This window comes from Marmota monax, unplaced genomic scaffold (genome assembly GCF_021218885.2).
Source record: "Marmota monax isolate L192 unplaced genomic scaffold, Marmota_monax_Labrador192_F-V1.1 WCK01_AAM20220418_F8-fsc00095, whole genome shotgun sequence".
Taxonomy (NCBI): Eukaryota; Metazoa; Chordata; class Mammalia; order Rodentia; family Sciuridae; genus Marmota; species Marmota monax.
The window spans coordinates 650829-669223 of NW_026695244.1; the positions used below are offsets into that span (position 1 = coordinate 650829).

The window sequence follows — 18395 nt, forward strand, 5'->3', positions numbered from 1 at the left end:
TAGATTGAGTTCTTCTTTTCCTATTTGTATCCCTTTAATTTTTTCATCTGTCTTATTGCTCTGGCTAGAGTTTCAAGGACTATATTGAATATAAGTGATGAAAGAGGGCATCTCTATTTTGTTCCAGTTTTTAGAGGGAATGCTTTCAATTTTTCTTCATTTAGAATGATGTTGGTCTTGGGCTTAGCATAGCTTTTACTATGTTGAGGTATTACCATTCTTAGTTTTTCTGGTGTTTTGAACATAAAGAGGTGTAATTTGTCAAATGCTTTCTTTGAATCTATTGAGATGATCATATGACTCTTGTCTTTAAATCTGTTGATGTGATAAATTATGTTTTTTGATTTTTCATACGTTGAACAAACCTTGTCTCCCTGAGACAAACACCACTTGATCATGATGCACTATCTTTTTAATATGTTTTTGTATGTGATTTGCCAGAATTTTATTGAGAATTTTTGCATCTATGTTCATCAGAATATTGGTATACAGTTTTCTTTCCTTGGTGTGTCTTTGTCTGGTTTTGGTATCACAGTAAGACTAGCCTCATAGAATGAGTTTGGAAGGGTTCCCTCCATTTCTATTTCATGGAATAATTTGAGGAGTATTAGTATTAGTTCTTCTTTAAAGGTCTTGTAGAACTTAGCTGAAAATCCGTCTGGTCCTGGGCTTTTCTTTCTTGGTAGGCTTTTGATGGCATCTTCTATTTCAATGCTTGAAATCTGTTTAAATTGTGTATGTCCTCCTGATTCAGTTTGGGTAGATCATATGTCTCTAGAAAATCTGAAATTTTCAGCAAATCTGAATTTGTTGATGTCTTTGAATTTTCTATTTTATTGGAATATAAACTTTAAAATAGTTTCTAATTATCTTCTGTATTTCAATTGTATCCATTGTTATATTTCCTTTTTCATCATGAATTTTAGTAATTTGAGTGTTCTCTCTCCTTTGTTTTGTTAGCATGGCTAAGGGTTTATAAATTTTATTTATTTTTTCAAAGAACCAACTTTTCCTTTTGTCTATTGTTTCAATTGTTTCTTGTGTTTCAGTTTCATCAATTTCAGCTCTGATTTTAATAATTTCCTATCTTCTACTACTTTTGGTATTGATTTATTTTTATTTTTCTAGGGCTCTGAGATGTAATATTAGGTCATTTATTTGTTGACATTTATTCTATTAATGAATGAGCTCAGTGCAATAAACTTTCCTCTTAGCACTGCCTTCAAAATGTCCCAGAGTTTTTGATATGTTGTATCACTATTCTCATTTACCTCTAAGAATATTTTTTATCTATTTATCTATTTTTATCCTGATGCATCTACTATGCATTGTTCATTCACTAGCATATTATTTAGTCTTCAGATGTTGGAATAGCTTCTATTTTTTATTTTTTATAACTGATTTCTAATTTCCTTACATTATAATCTGATAGAATGCAAGGTAGTATCTCTATTTCTTTGTATTTGCTAAGACTTGCTTTTGAGGCATAACATATGCTCTATTTTAGAAAAAGATCCCTGTGCTACTGAGAAATAAAGTGTATTCTCTATTGATGGATGAAATATTCTATATATGTCTGTTTAGTCTAAATTATTGATTGTATTATTAAGTTCTATAGTTTGTTTAGTTTTTGTTTGGAAGATCTATCCAGGGGGTGGGAGAGGTGTGTTAAAGTCACCCAGTATTATTGTATTGTGACCTATTTGATTCTTGGAGTTGAGAAATGTTTGCTTGATGTATGTAGATGCTCCATTGTTTGGGGCAGAAATGTTTATGATATGTGTTATTGATGTATGATTCTCTTAAACAGTATAAAATGTCCTTCTTTATCCCTTCTGATTACCTTTGGCTTGAAGTTCAGTTTATCTGATATGAGGATGGAAATCCCTGCTTGTTTACATAGTCCATTCTTTCATTCTTTCATCTTCAGTCTGTGGATGTCTTTTCTTATGAGATGAGTCTCTTGAAGGCAGCATATTGTTGGGTCTTTGTTAAAATCTAATCTTGTAGTCTGTGTCTTTTTATTGATGAGCTTAGGCCATTAACATCCAAGGATATTATTGAAATATGGTTTGTATTCCCGGTAATTTTGTTTTATTTTTGATTTTGAACTTGACTTGGTTTCTCTTTAGATTAGCTTTGACTTTAGTGTAATTCCTTCCTTTGCTGATTATCATTGTTGTTTTTCAATTCCTCCTCATGGAATATTTTGTTGAGAATTGTTCTATAGTGCAGGCTTTCTTATTGTAAATTCTTTTAATTTTTTGTTTATAATGGGAGGTTTTTATTTTTTCAGCAAATCTGAAGTTTAATTTTGCTGGATATAAGATTCTTGGTATCCATTTTCTTTTAGAGCTTGGTATATGTCATTCTAGGACCTCCTAGCTTTGGGAATCTGGGTTGAGAAATCTGCTGAGATCCAAATGGGTTTTTTCCCCCTATATGTAATCTGAAACTTTTCTCTTGAGACCTTTAAAATTCTATCTTCATGTTGTATGGAAGGCATTTTCATTATACTGTGTCTTGGTGTAGATCTGTTATAATTTTGTACATTTGGTATCCTGTAAGACTCTTATATTTGATTTTCTAATTCATTCTTCAGGGTTGGGAAATGTTCTGATATTATTTCACTGAAAAAATTGTACATTCCTTTGGCTTATGTCTCTGTACCTTCCTCTATCCCAGAAAATCTGAAATTTGGTCTTTTCATGTTATCTCAATATTCTTGGAGGTTCTGCTCATGGTTTCTTACCATCTTCATTATGTGGTCAACTTTATTTTTAGGATTATATATTTTGTCTTCATTGAGTGAGGTTCTGTGTTCCAAGTGATCTAGTCTGTTGGTGATGCTTTCTATTGAATTTTTAATTTGGTTTATTGTTTAATTCATTTCAAGATTTTCTGTTTGTTTTTTTTTCAGAATCTCTTTCTTGAAGTAATCTTTTGCTATCCATATTTGCTCTCTTATCTCTTTACAGAAGTGATCTTTTGTTTCTTGTATTTGCTTGCTTATATAATTCTTTACTTTGCAAATCATTTTAACTATGTACATTCTGAACTCATTCTCTGATATTTATTTTACTGCTGTCAATGCATTCTATTTTTGTAGTATCTTGGTTTGTTTGGGGCACTTTCTTCCCTTGCGTTTTCATGTTGTTCGTGTGTCTTCCACTCTAGCAATGTGGATCCAAAGTATTACAGTTTCTACCCTATAGACTTATAGTGTCCCTGCAGGTTTCCAATACCTCACCTTTCAGGGAGAGATCAATGCAAACAATTTGCAGCCATAAATAAAATGGCTTCAATTTAAATGATTATAGTTTTGTTCTAATAAACAGAAATGATGTGTGCTATTATCAGCTACAATAAATACAAAAGTTTCTAATGGTGGACAAAGAGAGAACCGGAAGAAGGGGGTATAGGATGTGATGTATATGAGGTAGGAAGTGAGAATGTAGAGGTATTAGATTATAGGAAGAGTGAAGAAGGAATCAAATGAAGTTAGCTGTTAGCAAGAGAAAAGACAGAAAGATACTCCAAAGAAACAAATAAGTGAGAGGAAATATATAGAGTAAAAGTATAAATAAATAAATAAAATTAAAAATGTAAAAATAAAAGCATATACAACAAAACTGTAATATACTATTCAGACATCTCAGTACATGGGAATTTTGGACTTTAACCTCAATTTTGTGAAAAACCTAAAACATCTCTTAAAAAGTAGCTAACAATCAAAAGGCTATGTGTGACTCAACTAGGAGTGCTCTCTCCACCAGGATTGTTGAGGCTGCTTTGGGACTCAGCAGGTAGCCTAGAAGGGAACTTTGAGATTCTCCTCACTCCCACAGACAACACACCTCCTTTTCATTTCCCCTTGATTTGTCAATCAATTTCTCCTTCTCTCCCTTCTTCCTAGTTTCCCCAGGTTTCAACCTAGCAGCCAGGAAGAGATAAGAAAAGGAGAAAAAGAAGGAAGAGGAAAAGGAGAAGAATGTGCTGAGAACAAATGGTTCACAAAGGTTCTCTGAAATCTCAGAGAACAAAAATGGCTCCTGTCAACAACAAACAAACAAAAAAATTATAATCAAAGCAAAAAAACATGGATGACAAAATACAAGAGCAGGAATAGCTTTTCTGTGCTTCATTTTAGTGCTCTCAAATTAGGCCATCCTGCTGTCCAGTGACTCATGCTTTACTCATCTCACTGATCCACAATCTCTGATTCCACTTTGCACCATCTCAAGTCCCAGAGAATCGAAATTCTGTAGACGGTGCAGAAGCCTTAAGGCCTTCAGCACACAGGGATCATGCTAGAAAGCATACCTGTTCTTGTTTTCAAAGTTCTGTTTCATCTCAGCACACTGGAGTTCCATTTCATTAAAAAGCTGAAAATGAAGTCATCATTAAACAACACTGTGTTGAAAACCTAGGCCCCACTCTGATTTGCTTCTTCTGAAAAGTCTTCCAAATCACAGGGGATGCCTCCCACCCCTCACTTCCCCTATTTGTGTTTTGCAATATCAGAGAACATGCTATTATCAAGGGAATGAAACAATTCTTGCCTTACTCTTTGTTGTTTTGTACTTAATCAGTGCATAATGTTGGTGCATGGAGGCCATCTCTTTGATTAATTGATTTTTGTGGATTGGTCTGGTCTCTTCTGCTGGACTGTCATTTCTTTGTAAGACTGGCCTTTGGGTTTCTGGATAAATAACTCAATTGAGAGATCCTTTACTGAGCAAAGGACTTGGCCCAGAACTAACACTTAGATGCTGATTTTAAGGAACTTAAGGTTTAGTGTTATCCCGTCCTGTGGATAGCATGGTGGGGTTCCAGCAGACAGGATTTGCTTACTTTAAGGTGACTCCCTTCTAACACACCAGATCTTCTGGTCAGTGTCACAACAGTCAGCTGAGATAAGACTTTAATGTCTTTGACTAGAGGCGAGGAGCCAGAGACTGCCTGGTACAACCAAGGGGTCAGGCCCCAGGGGTGACAAGCATGATGGCAGCCAGCACGTCTCCTCCACAGGATCACATCACAAATTAGGATGTTCCCCAAAGTGGGGTATTTTCAAGATCACAATCTAGGTCCCTCCGTGGAAACAGTCTCTGCATGTTTGTCCTCAGCAGGACCTGTGCTTATAAGTCACAATGTGCATGTTACCCAACAACACACTACTGTTGGGCTGTGACCTTATACAAATGATAAAACTTCCCTGAGCCTCAATATTCTTTCTGTAGAAGGACACATCAACCTGGGAGAGTTTTCAGATAAATAAGATAATGAATCAGTAGTGGAGATCATCTCAGCCTGGGTCATAAGCTGGGTTCCTGTAGGATTTGGACATACCTAGGATGTACCAGAGAGTGAAAGGTTGCCTGCTGGGGGGTAGAATCTCACAAATTTGTGTCAATTACACTGGGGATGATATTTTTGAGCATAATTCTATTCTATTATTCTATCCCAGACCAACAGGCATATCTGCTTGAGGTGGGGAAAAAGAGACCATGATGTAATGGGTAATACAATCTAAAGAAGTATCACTTATGCAGATCCCAGGAAGCATATAAAAATGATTTCATATAGAAATGATTCTGAAGAGTGACCTTTAACAGCTTAATAGCAACAGAGTGGGCACTGGAGGCCTCCAGGAAGATTTGAGCAACACTGGAAGTTTCCTCCATGTGGGTGAAAATGGTAAGATCCTGGCAACCTCTGAAGCTGATCTCACCACAAAGGCCAGATGAGGAGTGACCAGTGCCCCCTAGTATGGAGAGGAGGTTCACTGCATACCTGAAAGACACCTGGAGAACTCCCAGAAATGAACAAGCTAAACCTTGAGTGCTTGTTGTTATGGATGAAGATGGAGTCAAAGAGATACTATCAGTTGCATGGTCCTATCTTCAGAGTTCTATCATCTAGATAATATGGTTCATGGGAATAAAGTGCTTGGCGTCTTGCCTGGCACATTGGTGATCTGAAAATATTAGTCTTACCCCATCCAGAAAGATGTTGGCTAATGCAAGGATCACTCACCAATTTCTGGTCAGCCTGGTGATCTCTGTTCATCTGTTCTATTAATGCTGTCAGCTCTGAGATCTGCTCTTCAAGGTCACTAATTATATTGGTCCTGTGGGAGAAGTAATTCTTCTATCATCTACAGAACTTACAATTCATTACAGGCCAGTCAGGCCCCTGGGATGATTAGAACCAGGTCATTTCTGTACTAGCTCCACCATTATGAGGTAGGCGTGACAGAATGGAGGGGTGCTCTTGGAGAAGGTTGGTTGCAGTTGAGTGATTGAACCTCAGATCTAGCCTTTTGGGTGACCTGGCCAGAAGGGAGCAGGGTGGTTTGGTACCCTATTGAGTAAAGAGAAATAGGAGTATGTCTGACATTGATTAGGGTTTGACCTTGACTTGATCATGATATTTGAAATGCAGCAGGGTTAAGCTCAGAGGATTAGGAAATGAGAAGGCGGGGAGTAGGATTCATGCGGACAGTGAATCATACACAAGAAATGGGCCAGAAATAGGACTAAGAGAGGAGTTAAGAGAGTGACTTTCAGAATAGATAATTATTTACTGTGTTTGTGGGCCTGAGGCTGCCATGATATGTATAAATTATTCAGTTCTATCTGGTTGAGCCAGAGGAAACAGGGTAGCAAGTAATGCTATGTGCAGTGAAACTGAAGGGAGTTCACTTGGCCAAACACTCCTCTATGTCTAACTGGGCATGAAAGCATGTGAGGTAAGAAAACAAGACAGGATCTGGGGGGAGGGTAACAGGATCTGAGAAAGTCGAACAATACAGAACCCTTGTCTTCTGAACATGAGCTTCAGTATAAGGAATGTGCAGACAGCTTTACCAGGGAATGAGACAAGCATGGGCTATTATGTTTTATTATGACACAACTGGTGGCAAACTTCTTAGGAGGCCACAAAGTAGCTGTGGGTATTAGTGTGACTGGCAAGTACATGTACATGACCCATTCTCTTCCTGCTGAGGGTTGTGAATGAGCAGAGAAAAGAGGGCAGAGATGGAATAACCCCACTGGATGGGAAGACGGGGACTTGGTCTGGCTTCTGGGCCAGGTCAGAGGACTCTGGGCAACTCCAAAGCACAGTTTGACCCTCAACCTGAATCTCTTCTAACCCTACTAATGGTTTGGCTGTGTCCTTTCTACACACTGACAGATGGGTAAGTGATTATGAAGGCGTGTATGTTTTCTGTTATTGTTTTCTGTTATTGGTCTTTTAGATGTCTGTCTAGAAAAATAATTCTGACAAAAGACTAAAGCCTAAAGGAAAAGACACTCAGAGTAGAGCTGGTAAGAAGTAAGGATGCCTGAACTCAGGGTAGTGAGGAAGGAAGATAGGAGTGAGAAATTGAGGAGGTAGAATTAACAGGTGTGGGATTATGTATGCTTGGTATGGCATTGGAGGCTAGCGAGAGGGTGGGCTTCAGTGACAGAAGATGACCGTGCTCAATGGAATGGCGCTGGGAACTTTCCACTTTGTATTTCCCAGAGGCATGAATTGAGTGGTATTTTTAGACTATTTATAGTGAAAGAAGAAGTGCATACTTGAGTCTTCCAAAACCTGATTTTACTCCTAATTTACATACTCTAAATCTAGACTCATTCATGAATATTTCACCTGTTTCTCACCCACAGGAACAATCACTCTCCTCAGTATGAATCACACTAATTCCATCTTCATCCCATCCTCTGGATTCACTCATGGATGGGATCAGAACAGAGCAAGATGGGTGTGGAGAGAAGCAGCATTGGGAAACAGGGGGCAGAAGAGAGGTGGCCCAGTGGCCCAGGCAAGGATATCAGAGGCTTGTCCTTGAGGCCAGGTGGGATAGCTGAGAGGAGCTGGATGCTGGTCCTAAGACATTACCTGGACATGTTGAATTTGTCCATCATCTCAGATTCCAACCGCTTTTTCCTACCAAACATTTCATCCCCCAAGGTGACAGAAATCTGTTCCCGATTCCGGGCAAGTTGATAGCCAGGTGACACATTGATCACTTCCTGAGCACCAATGGAGAAGATAAAGTAAAATTACAGACTTAGAGCCCTGAGAGTCCTCCAAGTCTACCATTGTCTTATCATCTGAAACATAGAGTCATGAGATGGGATTCCAGGACCCAAGTACCTTCTGCACCCTCCCCCAGTTACCATTCACCCTCAGATCTGTGAGATCCAATCCCAATGCTCAACTGCTCCTCCGCTGCATTCTCCATGCTGGATGGAGCCATTGTGGAAACTGCTCAGGTTTTGGAATTGAACAGACCTGCCACCAATCTCTAGTTATTTAACATCTCTGTGTCTCAGTTTTCTCATCTGAAAAATGGGGGTAATAATTCTCTCTCAAAGAGCTTTTGTGAGGAAAAGTAAAACAACATAAAGAAATGACTAGCATGGTTGCAAAAAAACAAAACGAAAATGTCAGTTTTTTCTCCTTCCCATACGAGATGCCAAGTCAGATTCCTGGCAGGGCTACCAGCTGGTGTGGACCAGAAGGAGATCCTTGCTTCTGGAGCTGCCGAATGACCTTGAGGCCCCTTGTCATTATCTCCTAGAGCATCTCCACCTGGCCCTCTCTTTTACACCCACCTGGATATCACCCAAGGCCGTAGGCATCTTACTCGGTTTCTAACGATACCCTCCCAGCTGGCCTCTCTGTCTTCAGAATCACTTCCCTAAGTTCATCATCCTCTCCTCCTGGAGAGGCAATTATGTTTTTGTGTGTTTTACTTCCTGGTCATTAAGGAGTGCATGGTTCTTGTGGGGTATGGTGGCGGGAGGGAAGCAAAGTGAAAAATAGCAAAAGGTTCCCATAATATCCTATCAGAGGGCACATTTTCTAAAATGTAATTTTTTTTAGTTGTAAATGGACACAATACCTTTATTTTATTTGTTTGTTTGTTTGTTTATTTATTTATTTATTTTGGTGCCAGGGATCAAACCCAGAGCCTCACACATGCTATGCAAGTGCTCTACCACTGAGCCACAACCCCACTCCTAAAACGTAATTCTTACCTGGTTCTGTGCTTGTGTCAGACCCATAAACGCTCCTGTGCAGAGCAGGGATCAGGCCCACACTCCAAGGCGGGTGTCAAGAGCCTTTTGGGTTTGCTCTCCATCTCTTTCCCCAGCATTCACTGCTGGTCCCTTCAGGTGTCCTGACAGCCCCTGCCATGGGATTTGTGGCTTCCTGTGCACCTGCAGAGGCTTCCTGCACCTGGGCATGAGCTACACCCTGGCCTGGACTAGCTGTCACTGTCGGGTTTCCCTGGGACTCTTGTCCTGCATGAGCATAGAGTGGCAAGCAAATGCCTGACAGGCTAAGTCGTGGTTCCGCCATTGACCAGACACATGCTGTGCAATGATAACAGCACTCCTCTTAGGAGCATGCAAAAATTCAGGAAGACAGCATGCGTAAGAGACCTGGGCCTACTGGGCAACTGCTGGATCAATGTCCTGTGACCCTGTCCCGTTGGTACTCACATAAGGTGACTTACAACCCTCCTCTTGCCTTCCTACGTTGGTTTTCACTCTGCAAGAGAAAGAAGTGCTCAGAAAACAACGAGGGCAAAGGCAAGCCCAAAGTTTAGGAGCTGCATCTGATACATCATCATCTGATCCTTCTTCTTGGAGCTCTGGTCATCTGAATTTTAGGGGACTCCCAGGGTGGCTGGGTTTTATGGTTTAGATGTGGTGTTCTCCAAAAGTTCATGTGTGAGACAATGCAAGGAGGTTTGGAGAAGAAAGGATTGGGTCATAGCCTTCACCTAATCAGTGAACTAATTTCTGATGGGATTAACTGAGTGGTATCTGGAAGCAGGTGGGGTGTGGCTGGAGGAGGTGGTTCATTGGGGGCGTGGCTATGTATCTGGAGAGTGGAGAGTCTCTCTTTGCTTCCTGATCACCATATGAGATGCTTCCCTTCACCATACTCTCCACCATGATGTTCAGCCTCACCTAGACCCCCGAGGAATGGAGCAAGCCTTCTATGGACTAAGACATCGGAAACCATGAGCCCTCAAATAACCTTTTTCTCCTCTACAGTTGTTCTGGTCAGATCCTTTAGTCACAGCAGTGAAGAAGCTGATGAAGACACTGGGGAACCCACTGAGGCACAGCCTCAGGGGGGCTGCAGTCTGAATGAGTCTCGTTGGGCTAAAATCAAGGGGTCACCAGAACTGTTTTTTTCTAGAAGCTTCCTGGGTCCCTAGTGGCCTTTTCCTCCAACTTCAAAACTAACAATCACTTCACTCCAACCTGTGCTTCTGTTGTCATATTTCTTCCTCAGACTCTGACATTCTGACTTCCTCTTTCATGTAAAAGGACCTTTCCGATTTCACTGGGCCCAACTGGAAAATTCAAGATAGTCTCTCCAACTCAAGGTCAGTTGATTAGCAGCCCTAATTTCATCAGCAACCCTAACTCCTCCTGGCAACTACACAACATATTTATAGTTTCCAGGGATTAGAAGGTGGACATCTCTGGAAGGCAGCCGTGGGGGATGAGCATTGTCTGTTCTACCACATCATCTCCTTCCGGTCCCTGAGCTCATCTCCACCACTTCCCCCTCCACTCATGCCATCCTGACCTCTTTCCTTTCTTGGAAGAGGCCAGACACACAAGCAAGTGCCCACACAGGGCCTCTGTCTTGCTGTTCCATCTGCCAGGAGCACTTGGCCCAGACATCAGTGTGGCTGCAGCCATCCCCTTAACACAGGGACTTGACCTGACCTCCCTGTGGACAACAACGGCACCCTCACACCCCCTACTCCCTTGGCCTGCGTTATTTTTCTCTATAGTGTCGCTACCCCCACTAGACTGGAAAGCTCAAGGGAGGGGACACATTGTGTTCATGGCTGTGTCCCCTGTACCCCAAACAGCCCCTGACAAATAACAGGTGCTCAGTAAACATTTTCCAAGCAAATAAAGAAATGATATACAAAGATTTCTGAAAAGACCTAAAACTAAGTCACACTTCTAAGCTTGTCAAATGTGATTAAAACAGAGAGGCTATCTACAGAGAATCTTTAGGTGCAGGAATATAATCAGTGAAGGTGAGTCACCACCATAACTACATGGGAGCTCACCAAGTTTCCAGAACTGTGAAAAGCATGGTCCCTTGTAAAGCAGGAAAGAGCTAAGGGGGGCTTCCCTGCTGAGAGCTCACTTGTAGTGACTTCAGGAGTTATGGATACGGAGGACTATAGGATTTGCCCACAGAGCCTGAAGTTTTAAGGGAAGTTCCAATGGATTCTGACAATTCTCTGATGTCCTTGGAAGCAGATTAGTTCAAGTCAGGCAGGTCCGGGCATGTTGGGAATTAATTCATTCACATGCCCCAAACCATTCCTGCCTCCCAGATCCAGAAATACGTACTTTGGGACATCAACAGGTTTTGTTGATGGTTGGGATTGGAGGTAATTCTGTTCTTTTGTAGCCGGTAGAAGAGGAGTTAACCTAAAAGTGAAAAATAAGTAACTCAAAAAGAGAACCACGGAAATTCAAAAACCCGTTTCAATACTCTCCATTAAGTACATACTCACAGGACCCAAAATTGAAATATATGGCTTGACAACTGCTATCTTGAAGATCTGAGGCCTTTAAGACCTCAGACCCAAGGCCCTGGCACTTGTCCATTGTTCTGGGGAGTCCCCAAGTTAGCAGCCCAGCTCATCCCCCAGAGCTCTTGTCCTAGAGGGAGGAGACAGCTGCCACCAAAGATTCTCAGTCGGAAGCTGCATTTTCCCTGTCGCACCAACGCTGAGATGTCCTCATTTAAAACAACACTGAGCCTCAGGCAGGACTGATGAGATCAGCGTGTAGCCTCCGCCAGGCTGGCACAGAAGGCTGTGTGAAGCTAGGCTTTCTGGCCCATTTGGGATTTTGTAGCCAAGCTTACTATTTTTGAAAACTTGTGACAAGAAGAAGGCAGCAAATGAAACCCAAGCCCTCTGCCCCTACCCCATCCCAGTTAATCCTTACTTGGACTTCCTGGTAGGGGCCTTGTTTGGTGGCTGAAGGGTCTTGATTAGCTTCCGTGGTCCCAAGTTCCAGGGGTCCCAGCAGGTACAGTAGATGAGAGGGTTGTGGTACATGTCCCCAGGTCAGGAGCAGCCTTGGCTGCTAGATCTTTTAGAAGGTTTTTGCTGAAATGAGAAAACAACAGCAGAAAGTTACATCACCTAGAATCAAAGCAAAACTAGGGACAAACTGGGAAGGACCCAAAGAATAATGGTAGATGACTTCAGAAGCTGCTGATCTGGTGTCAGGTCTTGAGGATAGAATAACACCTCCCTTCTTGCTACCCAATAGACTTGACTTGAAAGCAATTTAAAATTTTCCAGAACTGAGTTCTTACTGTGATGCAAGTACACAGTAAGTATTCAATTTTGCTATCTCAGGTTTACAGATGAGGATATTCAGAGAGGTCAGAGAGATAGCAAGTTGCAGAGTTGGGAACAAACAGAAGTCTCCCTGATTCCTAAGCTCCTGCTCGTCCCTCAGGCCACTCTGGCTCTCACTGATGTGAGGAGAAATTCGCACAGCAGGACCTGCATAGAATTTTCTGGAAAATTAGCTGTCAATCAAGCTACTATGCAATCTCACCTGGTCACCTGCCTGAATTAGATTGAAAACTCCACTTCCTGTCTCCATAAAGACAGACTCCCTTTCATGAAGGGCTGCATTCAAGACAACTCTCAGATAAGCATAAAGCCTTAACCACTCTTATTTATTTTCATTATTTTGCAGAACCCTGCTCAAATAATTGAGAATTAAGAGAGTTTTAATTCTGTGAGCGCAAGAATATGGGAAAGGAGACAAAATTGCAAAAGGGATCAGCAACATGTTTGGTTAAAAAATATTGTATAAGAAAGTAAACATAATCGTAGCAAGGTACACATTCATATGTATGAATGTAGACACTTAATATTAAAAAGTGAATTGTGATTTCACTGGAAGAATGGGGGAGGGAAATAGAAGGAGAATGTGTAGCAGCTAAATCCTTGTTTAATATACCAGGAATTAATAGAGAAGGTGGAAAATTGAAAAATTAACAAAGTGGGCTGAGAGTGTGACTCAGTGGTAGAGCCCTGGCCCAGCATGCATGAGGCTCTGAGTTCCATCCCCAGCATCACAACAGCACCAGCACGAAAAAGGCAAAATTGTTTAGAAGCATGAGGTTAAATTCCAAAAGAAATAGCTAAAAGAGTTGAAAATAATTGCCTCTCAGGAGCATTCTGAGGAATACAACTGGCAGGGGTTAAGGGTGAGACAGAGACTGGGACTTTTCCTCAATGTGTTTTTAACATTATTTGATTTTTAAGTGACATCAGCAGATTATTTCATTAAAAATGAAACAAATACCAAAATGTTATGAAAACCGATAACCCAATAGAACTTTTAAAATGCTGGTAGATTAAAAACTTCAATTTCTAAGACAATGGCTGATTTTAACACTACAATGGAATAAATTTGTGTAAGTTGAAAAATGAAAGAATAAATCTTTTTATTTAACATGATTGGTGCATGAGAAACTCAGGCACTTGGTCTAAGGACTTTTAGAGCTATAGGGGACTTGAAGATTAGGTCTCTTTACAGATGACACTGAGAAAGAAAGATGGGAGGGGACCACTCGCCCACTTGTAAATGCTGATTTAACAGCATAAATACTTACAGCCAGTGCTGTGAGCACTCTGTTAAACACTGAGGGATAGGAAGACCTGGGCCTTGTCCTTGGGGAGTCTGCAGTCAGTGGAGAGTCAGCACAGTGATCTGAGCTGGCTGGGTGCAGAAGTGGGACCTGGCCTTGGAAGACAGGCAGTGAGGGCAAGTGGAGGTGGTGGGCCAGGGGCCTAGGACCAGGGGCCTACATGGAGTAGAAGCCAAGGCTAAAAAGGAGGCCAGGCCTGAAGATGCATAGCTGCCATGTATAGCTATCCATTCTTCACTGTGCCTGGGGGCCCTGTCAGGAGATATCACATGTCAGTGAAAGTCAAGCAGACAAGGTCAGAGAAGCCGATGTGGCTGAGAACCCTGGTGAGAAGAGGAGGCCACAGGGGCTAGGATGCAGGTGAGAGTTGGGAAGGAAGTTGCTGCAGTGGCAAGAAAGCAGCTTTACTTCTGCTTAGACACAATAAAGAAAGGTGCTGACCCTGAACCTAGGGGGTTTAGCAGGAATCCCCGGGACAGGAAGTGAAAGGCCAAGCAGGCCAGCTCCTAGCAGCTTCCCTCCCTCTTCCATGTTTTGCCTGCTCAACTGGACTTGCAGTTCTTGAAGGCCAGGCCTCCACCATGGCTTGCTCTGTGCTGCCCACTGAGCCCAGCAATGTGAGTTGTGTTAGATGAATATATTTTACCTGAGTAGTAACTTGGGTCATTGTAACCATAGGCACCAGCTCAACAGGAAGAAAAGAATCCACAGATGGAAATGCCAGAGCGTTATAATCATCATTACAGTATTCTAGATAATATTAAATATTAGGCGTCAAAACCCAGGATGCATAGGTCAATTGTATGTGTGGAGTTTTACATAAATGTTAAACAATTATTTAAAATCTGTGGAGGGGCTGGGGATGTGGCTCAAGCGGTAGCGCGCTCGCCTGGCATGTGTGCGGCCCGGGTTCGATCCTCAGCACCACATACAAACAAAGATGTTGTGTCTGTCAAAAAAATAAATATTAAAATCTGTGGAGGGCTGGGGATGTGGCTCAAGTGGTAGCGCGCTCGCCTGGCATGTGTGCGGCCTGGGTTCAATCCTCAGCACCACATACAAACAAAGATGTTGTGTCCGCCGGAAACTAAAAAATAAACTTTAAAAAATTCTCTCTCTCTCTCTCTCTCTCACACACTCTCTCTCACTCTCTCTTTAAAATAAATAAATAAATAAAATAAAATCTGTGGAGAGGTGGGAGTCAGTGGTAGACCACTTGTCTAGCATGTATGATACCCTGGATTCTAGCCCAGCACCACAAAACAAAACAAAAAAAACCTCAAGACAAAACAAAGTGCCTTTGAGAAAAAGAGAAAATGATACATATGCAATACAATTATGTGAAAGTATGCACCTATCTGAGCAAATGTTAGAAAAAAATATATTAAAAAAATAAAAATTGGCCTAGAATGTCAGTATTAGCACCCCTCTAAACATAAAAGTCTTTACTGAAATTCTGCCTGGACATTGAAATTAGAGGGGCTTGACTTTGCATACAGGCTCCCTGCCTAGGAGTGGGACAGCAAGAAACTTACTATTCTGAGTCTCAGTTTCCTTATCTACAAAATGGGGACCATGGGAATTCATGCCTCATTCACTGCCACACAATGAGACCATGTTGAGAGAGCTCTTGGCACACTGCCTTGCACACAAGAACCAATGACAGAAGTTAGGAATATCATGAACCCCACAGTGGCATTTTGCATATAGAAACTTTTATTTCTACATTTTTAAGAATATTCTTATTTGCATGTGTGTGTGTGATAGACTTATTGTAAAGAAAGTCATAATGGAGAAGCCTAAGGCAGTGAAAAATATCCCAAATACTAATACCTAGAGATGACCACTGAAAACATTTTGGTTGTTGGGCATGGTGAAGCATGCCTGTAATCCCAGCGGCTAGGATGCTGAGGCAGGAGGATGGTGAGTTCAAAGCCAGCTTCAGCAAAAGTGAGGTGCAAAGCAATTAAGTGAGACCGAGTCTCTAAATAAAATACAAAATAGAGCTGGGGTTGTGGCTCAGTGCTCGAGCGCCCCTGAATTCAATCCTTGATACTCCAAAAAAAAAGAAAACAAAAAAAATTTTTTGTTAATGCTTTCCAGAATTCTATATAATATTCTATAACTGGAAACAAACTATACTTATATTCTGAATATACTTTTTTTTTACAATACCACAAGCTTCTTTTATGTCAGTAACCATAGATTTATATCAGTATTTTTCAAACCTAAGTTTTTACAATGGAAATTTTTTTAATTGTTGATGGACCTTTATTTATTAATTTATTTATATGTGGTGCTGAGAATTGAACCCAGTGCCTCACACATGCTAGGCAAGTGCTCTACCACTGAGCCACAACCACAGCCTGGAAATTTTTTTTTTTTAAGTATGTAGAAGTACAGAAAATATAATGAACTTGCCCATCCCATGGTTTTAATGATTAGCAACTTATGTCTAATCTCATTTATCTATACCCACCCCACTCCTCCAACATCAGATTATTTTACAACTAATTTAAAGCAAATAATTTAAAACATGTCTGAGTCAGGTGCACGTCTGTAATCCTAGTGGTTTGGGAGACTGAAGCAGGAGGATTGCAAGTTCAAGGTCAGCCTCAGCAACTTACTGAGACCCTGTCTCAAAATAAAAAGGACTAGTGTCGTTACTCATCTCCAGTACTGTCCCCCGCAAATATTAAAAAAAAAAGAGATTTGTTTCTATATCATCATGACTATATATTTCTATTCTATGAATATACTGATTTATATTTTTAACTAGTTTTCTATTGATGAATGTTTATTTTCTTTTTTTAACCTCATTATAAACAATGCCTTGGTGTTTATTAATTTGCTATTAAAAAGTAGAGTCCTCTGTCTCTGAACACCCAAACATTTAACAACCTGTAAGACAAAGTTATTGAACAAATGCAATGAAAACGGACTGTAGTGCTGTGACATGGTCCTGGAAGAGCCCACGCCCTCCTACCTCAAGTCAATTGCTGAACCACAGGGTGGTCTGTGTTGGGGGGTAGGGGTGGAGTTGAGACAAGCAAGGTGGTAAGGAGGACATTTGAGGGCCTTGTGCAATAGCCATGATCAGCATGGCAATGTCCAACTGTGCCTCCAACTGAGCATAAGCTTTGACTTCCAGTACCTTCCCAAGGGGGAAGCTCTGTTAACAGTCTTTTTTTTTTTTTTTAAGAAGGGTATCCTTCCAGAAATGCTCTGAATGTGTGTGTGTGTCTTTGAATTGTTTACACTATTGCTACACCTGCTCTTTTTATGTAACAAGAGACCTGGTAGGTATTGCCATAACAGCACAGATGGCTCTCACTTGTAGTGACTTGGTGTTTCTGAGATAGGAGTGTGTGTGTGTATGGGGGGGGGGGTGTGTGTAAGGATTCTTTTTCCCCTCTTTACCTTTTCCACATTTCTCTCTGATGAATTCCATGAGGCCCAGAATGCTAAATGTGCCAGTTAGTAATACCATAGTCACCAGTGAGCAAACAGAGCTTTGAGAGAGATCGATAGTTAAACAACCAGCAAAGGGGGAAAAATCACACAAACCATCTTTTCCAAAGAGCTTACCTTGGACTGCTTGAAGATTTGTTTTTCCCAATGGTTCCTTCCAAGGTCAAGAGTCTTAAAAAAACCCCAATGTTATAGTGAAACTATTCCTCAGTCCCTGAAAATCAGAGTTCATTGTAGGTCAAATCCAGAGGCTCCAGAACTCAAGACTTCAGTGCTTATTCCAAGTGGTTGAAATGTCAAAGCAGAAATCCACAGTATGCAGAGGCAGACTTCCAGATAATCCAATCACAAAGGCTGAAGTAACATGAATGTCAACTTTCCTTCTAGAGACAGTCCTGTTCAATCTCTCACTATTGCAATGGAAGTCAAACTAGAAGAGAAAGTAATCCGCTTCGTTTTGATCCTTTGACTCGGGCCTGACTGGTGAGGTTTGCTCTTAGGAGATGGCTGGTGAAGGTTTGTTTCTTTTATTGCTATGGAAACAGAATGGCAGGATTTCATTGGCTTGGGCACTCTGCTCTTACAGAGAGAAGATTGTAGAAGCAACCAGTTAAATTCTCCAAGACCCAAATCAGTGCTTGGCAGGTTTCCACTTTAGACCTCAGCCATGAGACAAAATAAGCTTAAGATACATTTTTCAGAGCAAATAGAATTAAACAGCATTCCTAGCCTTAACTGGCCTCTGGCCATCATCGGGCAGAATCTGAACTGGATTTTAAATTCCTCTGCCATTTTCTTGCAGAAACCTAGAACTCCAAAGTAGGCACTTTATTCCTTAAATTTAAGTCTTTGAAATCTGTTAATGTACAACATCCTCTGGGCAGGGATCTTTCAAGTACCAATGGTTTCAGATTTTTTTTTCCTAAATAAAACTGCTTTTCTCACCATAGGAAAAAAGTACTTGTTCATTTTTATTTTATTGCAACTTATTATAATTTTATACATTTTAATCATAAAAAATTTCATGAAATAATAATACCTCTATTGTTTACTTTTCTATTTGTTTTCCTTTTCTAGATGAAAGTTGATTCTAATTTACTACATTGATTTCATGATCACCTTCTAGGTCACTACCCAGTTTACAAAGCCTTGTTATAAATGAATCCACCCAT

General features: G+C 40.9%; 1 protein-coding gene across 1 annotated transcript in view; it reads right to left on the reverse strand.

Annotated features, from left to right (window-relative positions):
• Positions 1 to 17738, reverse strand: part of Flacc1 (flagellum associated containing coiled-coil domains 1) — a 32129-nt gene extending 14391 nt beyond the window's left edge. The window contains exons 1-7 of the mRNA XM_046463009.2: positions 17341 to 17738; positions 12024 to 12187; positions 11418 to 11498; positions 9525 to 9573; positions 7912 to 8045; positions 6040 to 6133; positions 4324 to 4385 (exon numbers count right to left, since the gene is read on the reverse strand). Of these exons, the coding sequence (XP_046318965.1) occupies positions 4324 to 4385; positions 6040 to 6133; positions 7912 to 8045; positions 9525 to 9573; positions 11418 to 11498; positions 12024 to 12136 (533 nt within the window). The 5' untranslated portion in view covers positions 12137 to 12187; positions 17341 to 17738. The remainder of the gene's footprint in view (positions 1 to 4323; positions 4386 to 6039; positions 6134 to 7911; positions 8046 to 9524; positions 9574 to 11417; positions 11499 to 12023; positions 12188 to 17340) is intronic.
• Between the last annotated feature and the right edge of the window lie 657 nt (positions 17739 to 18395).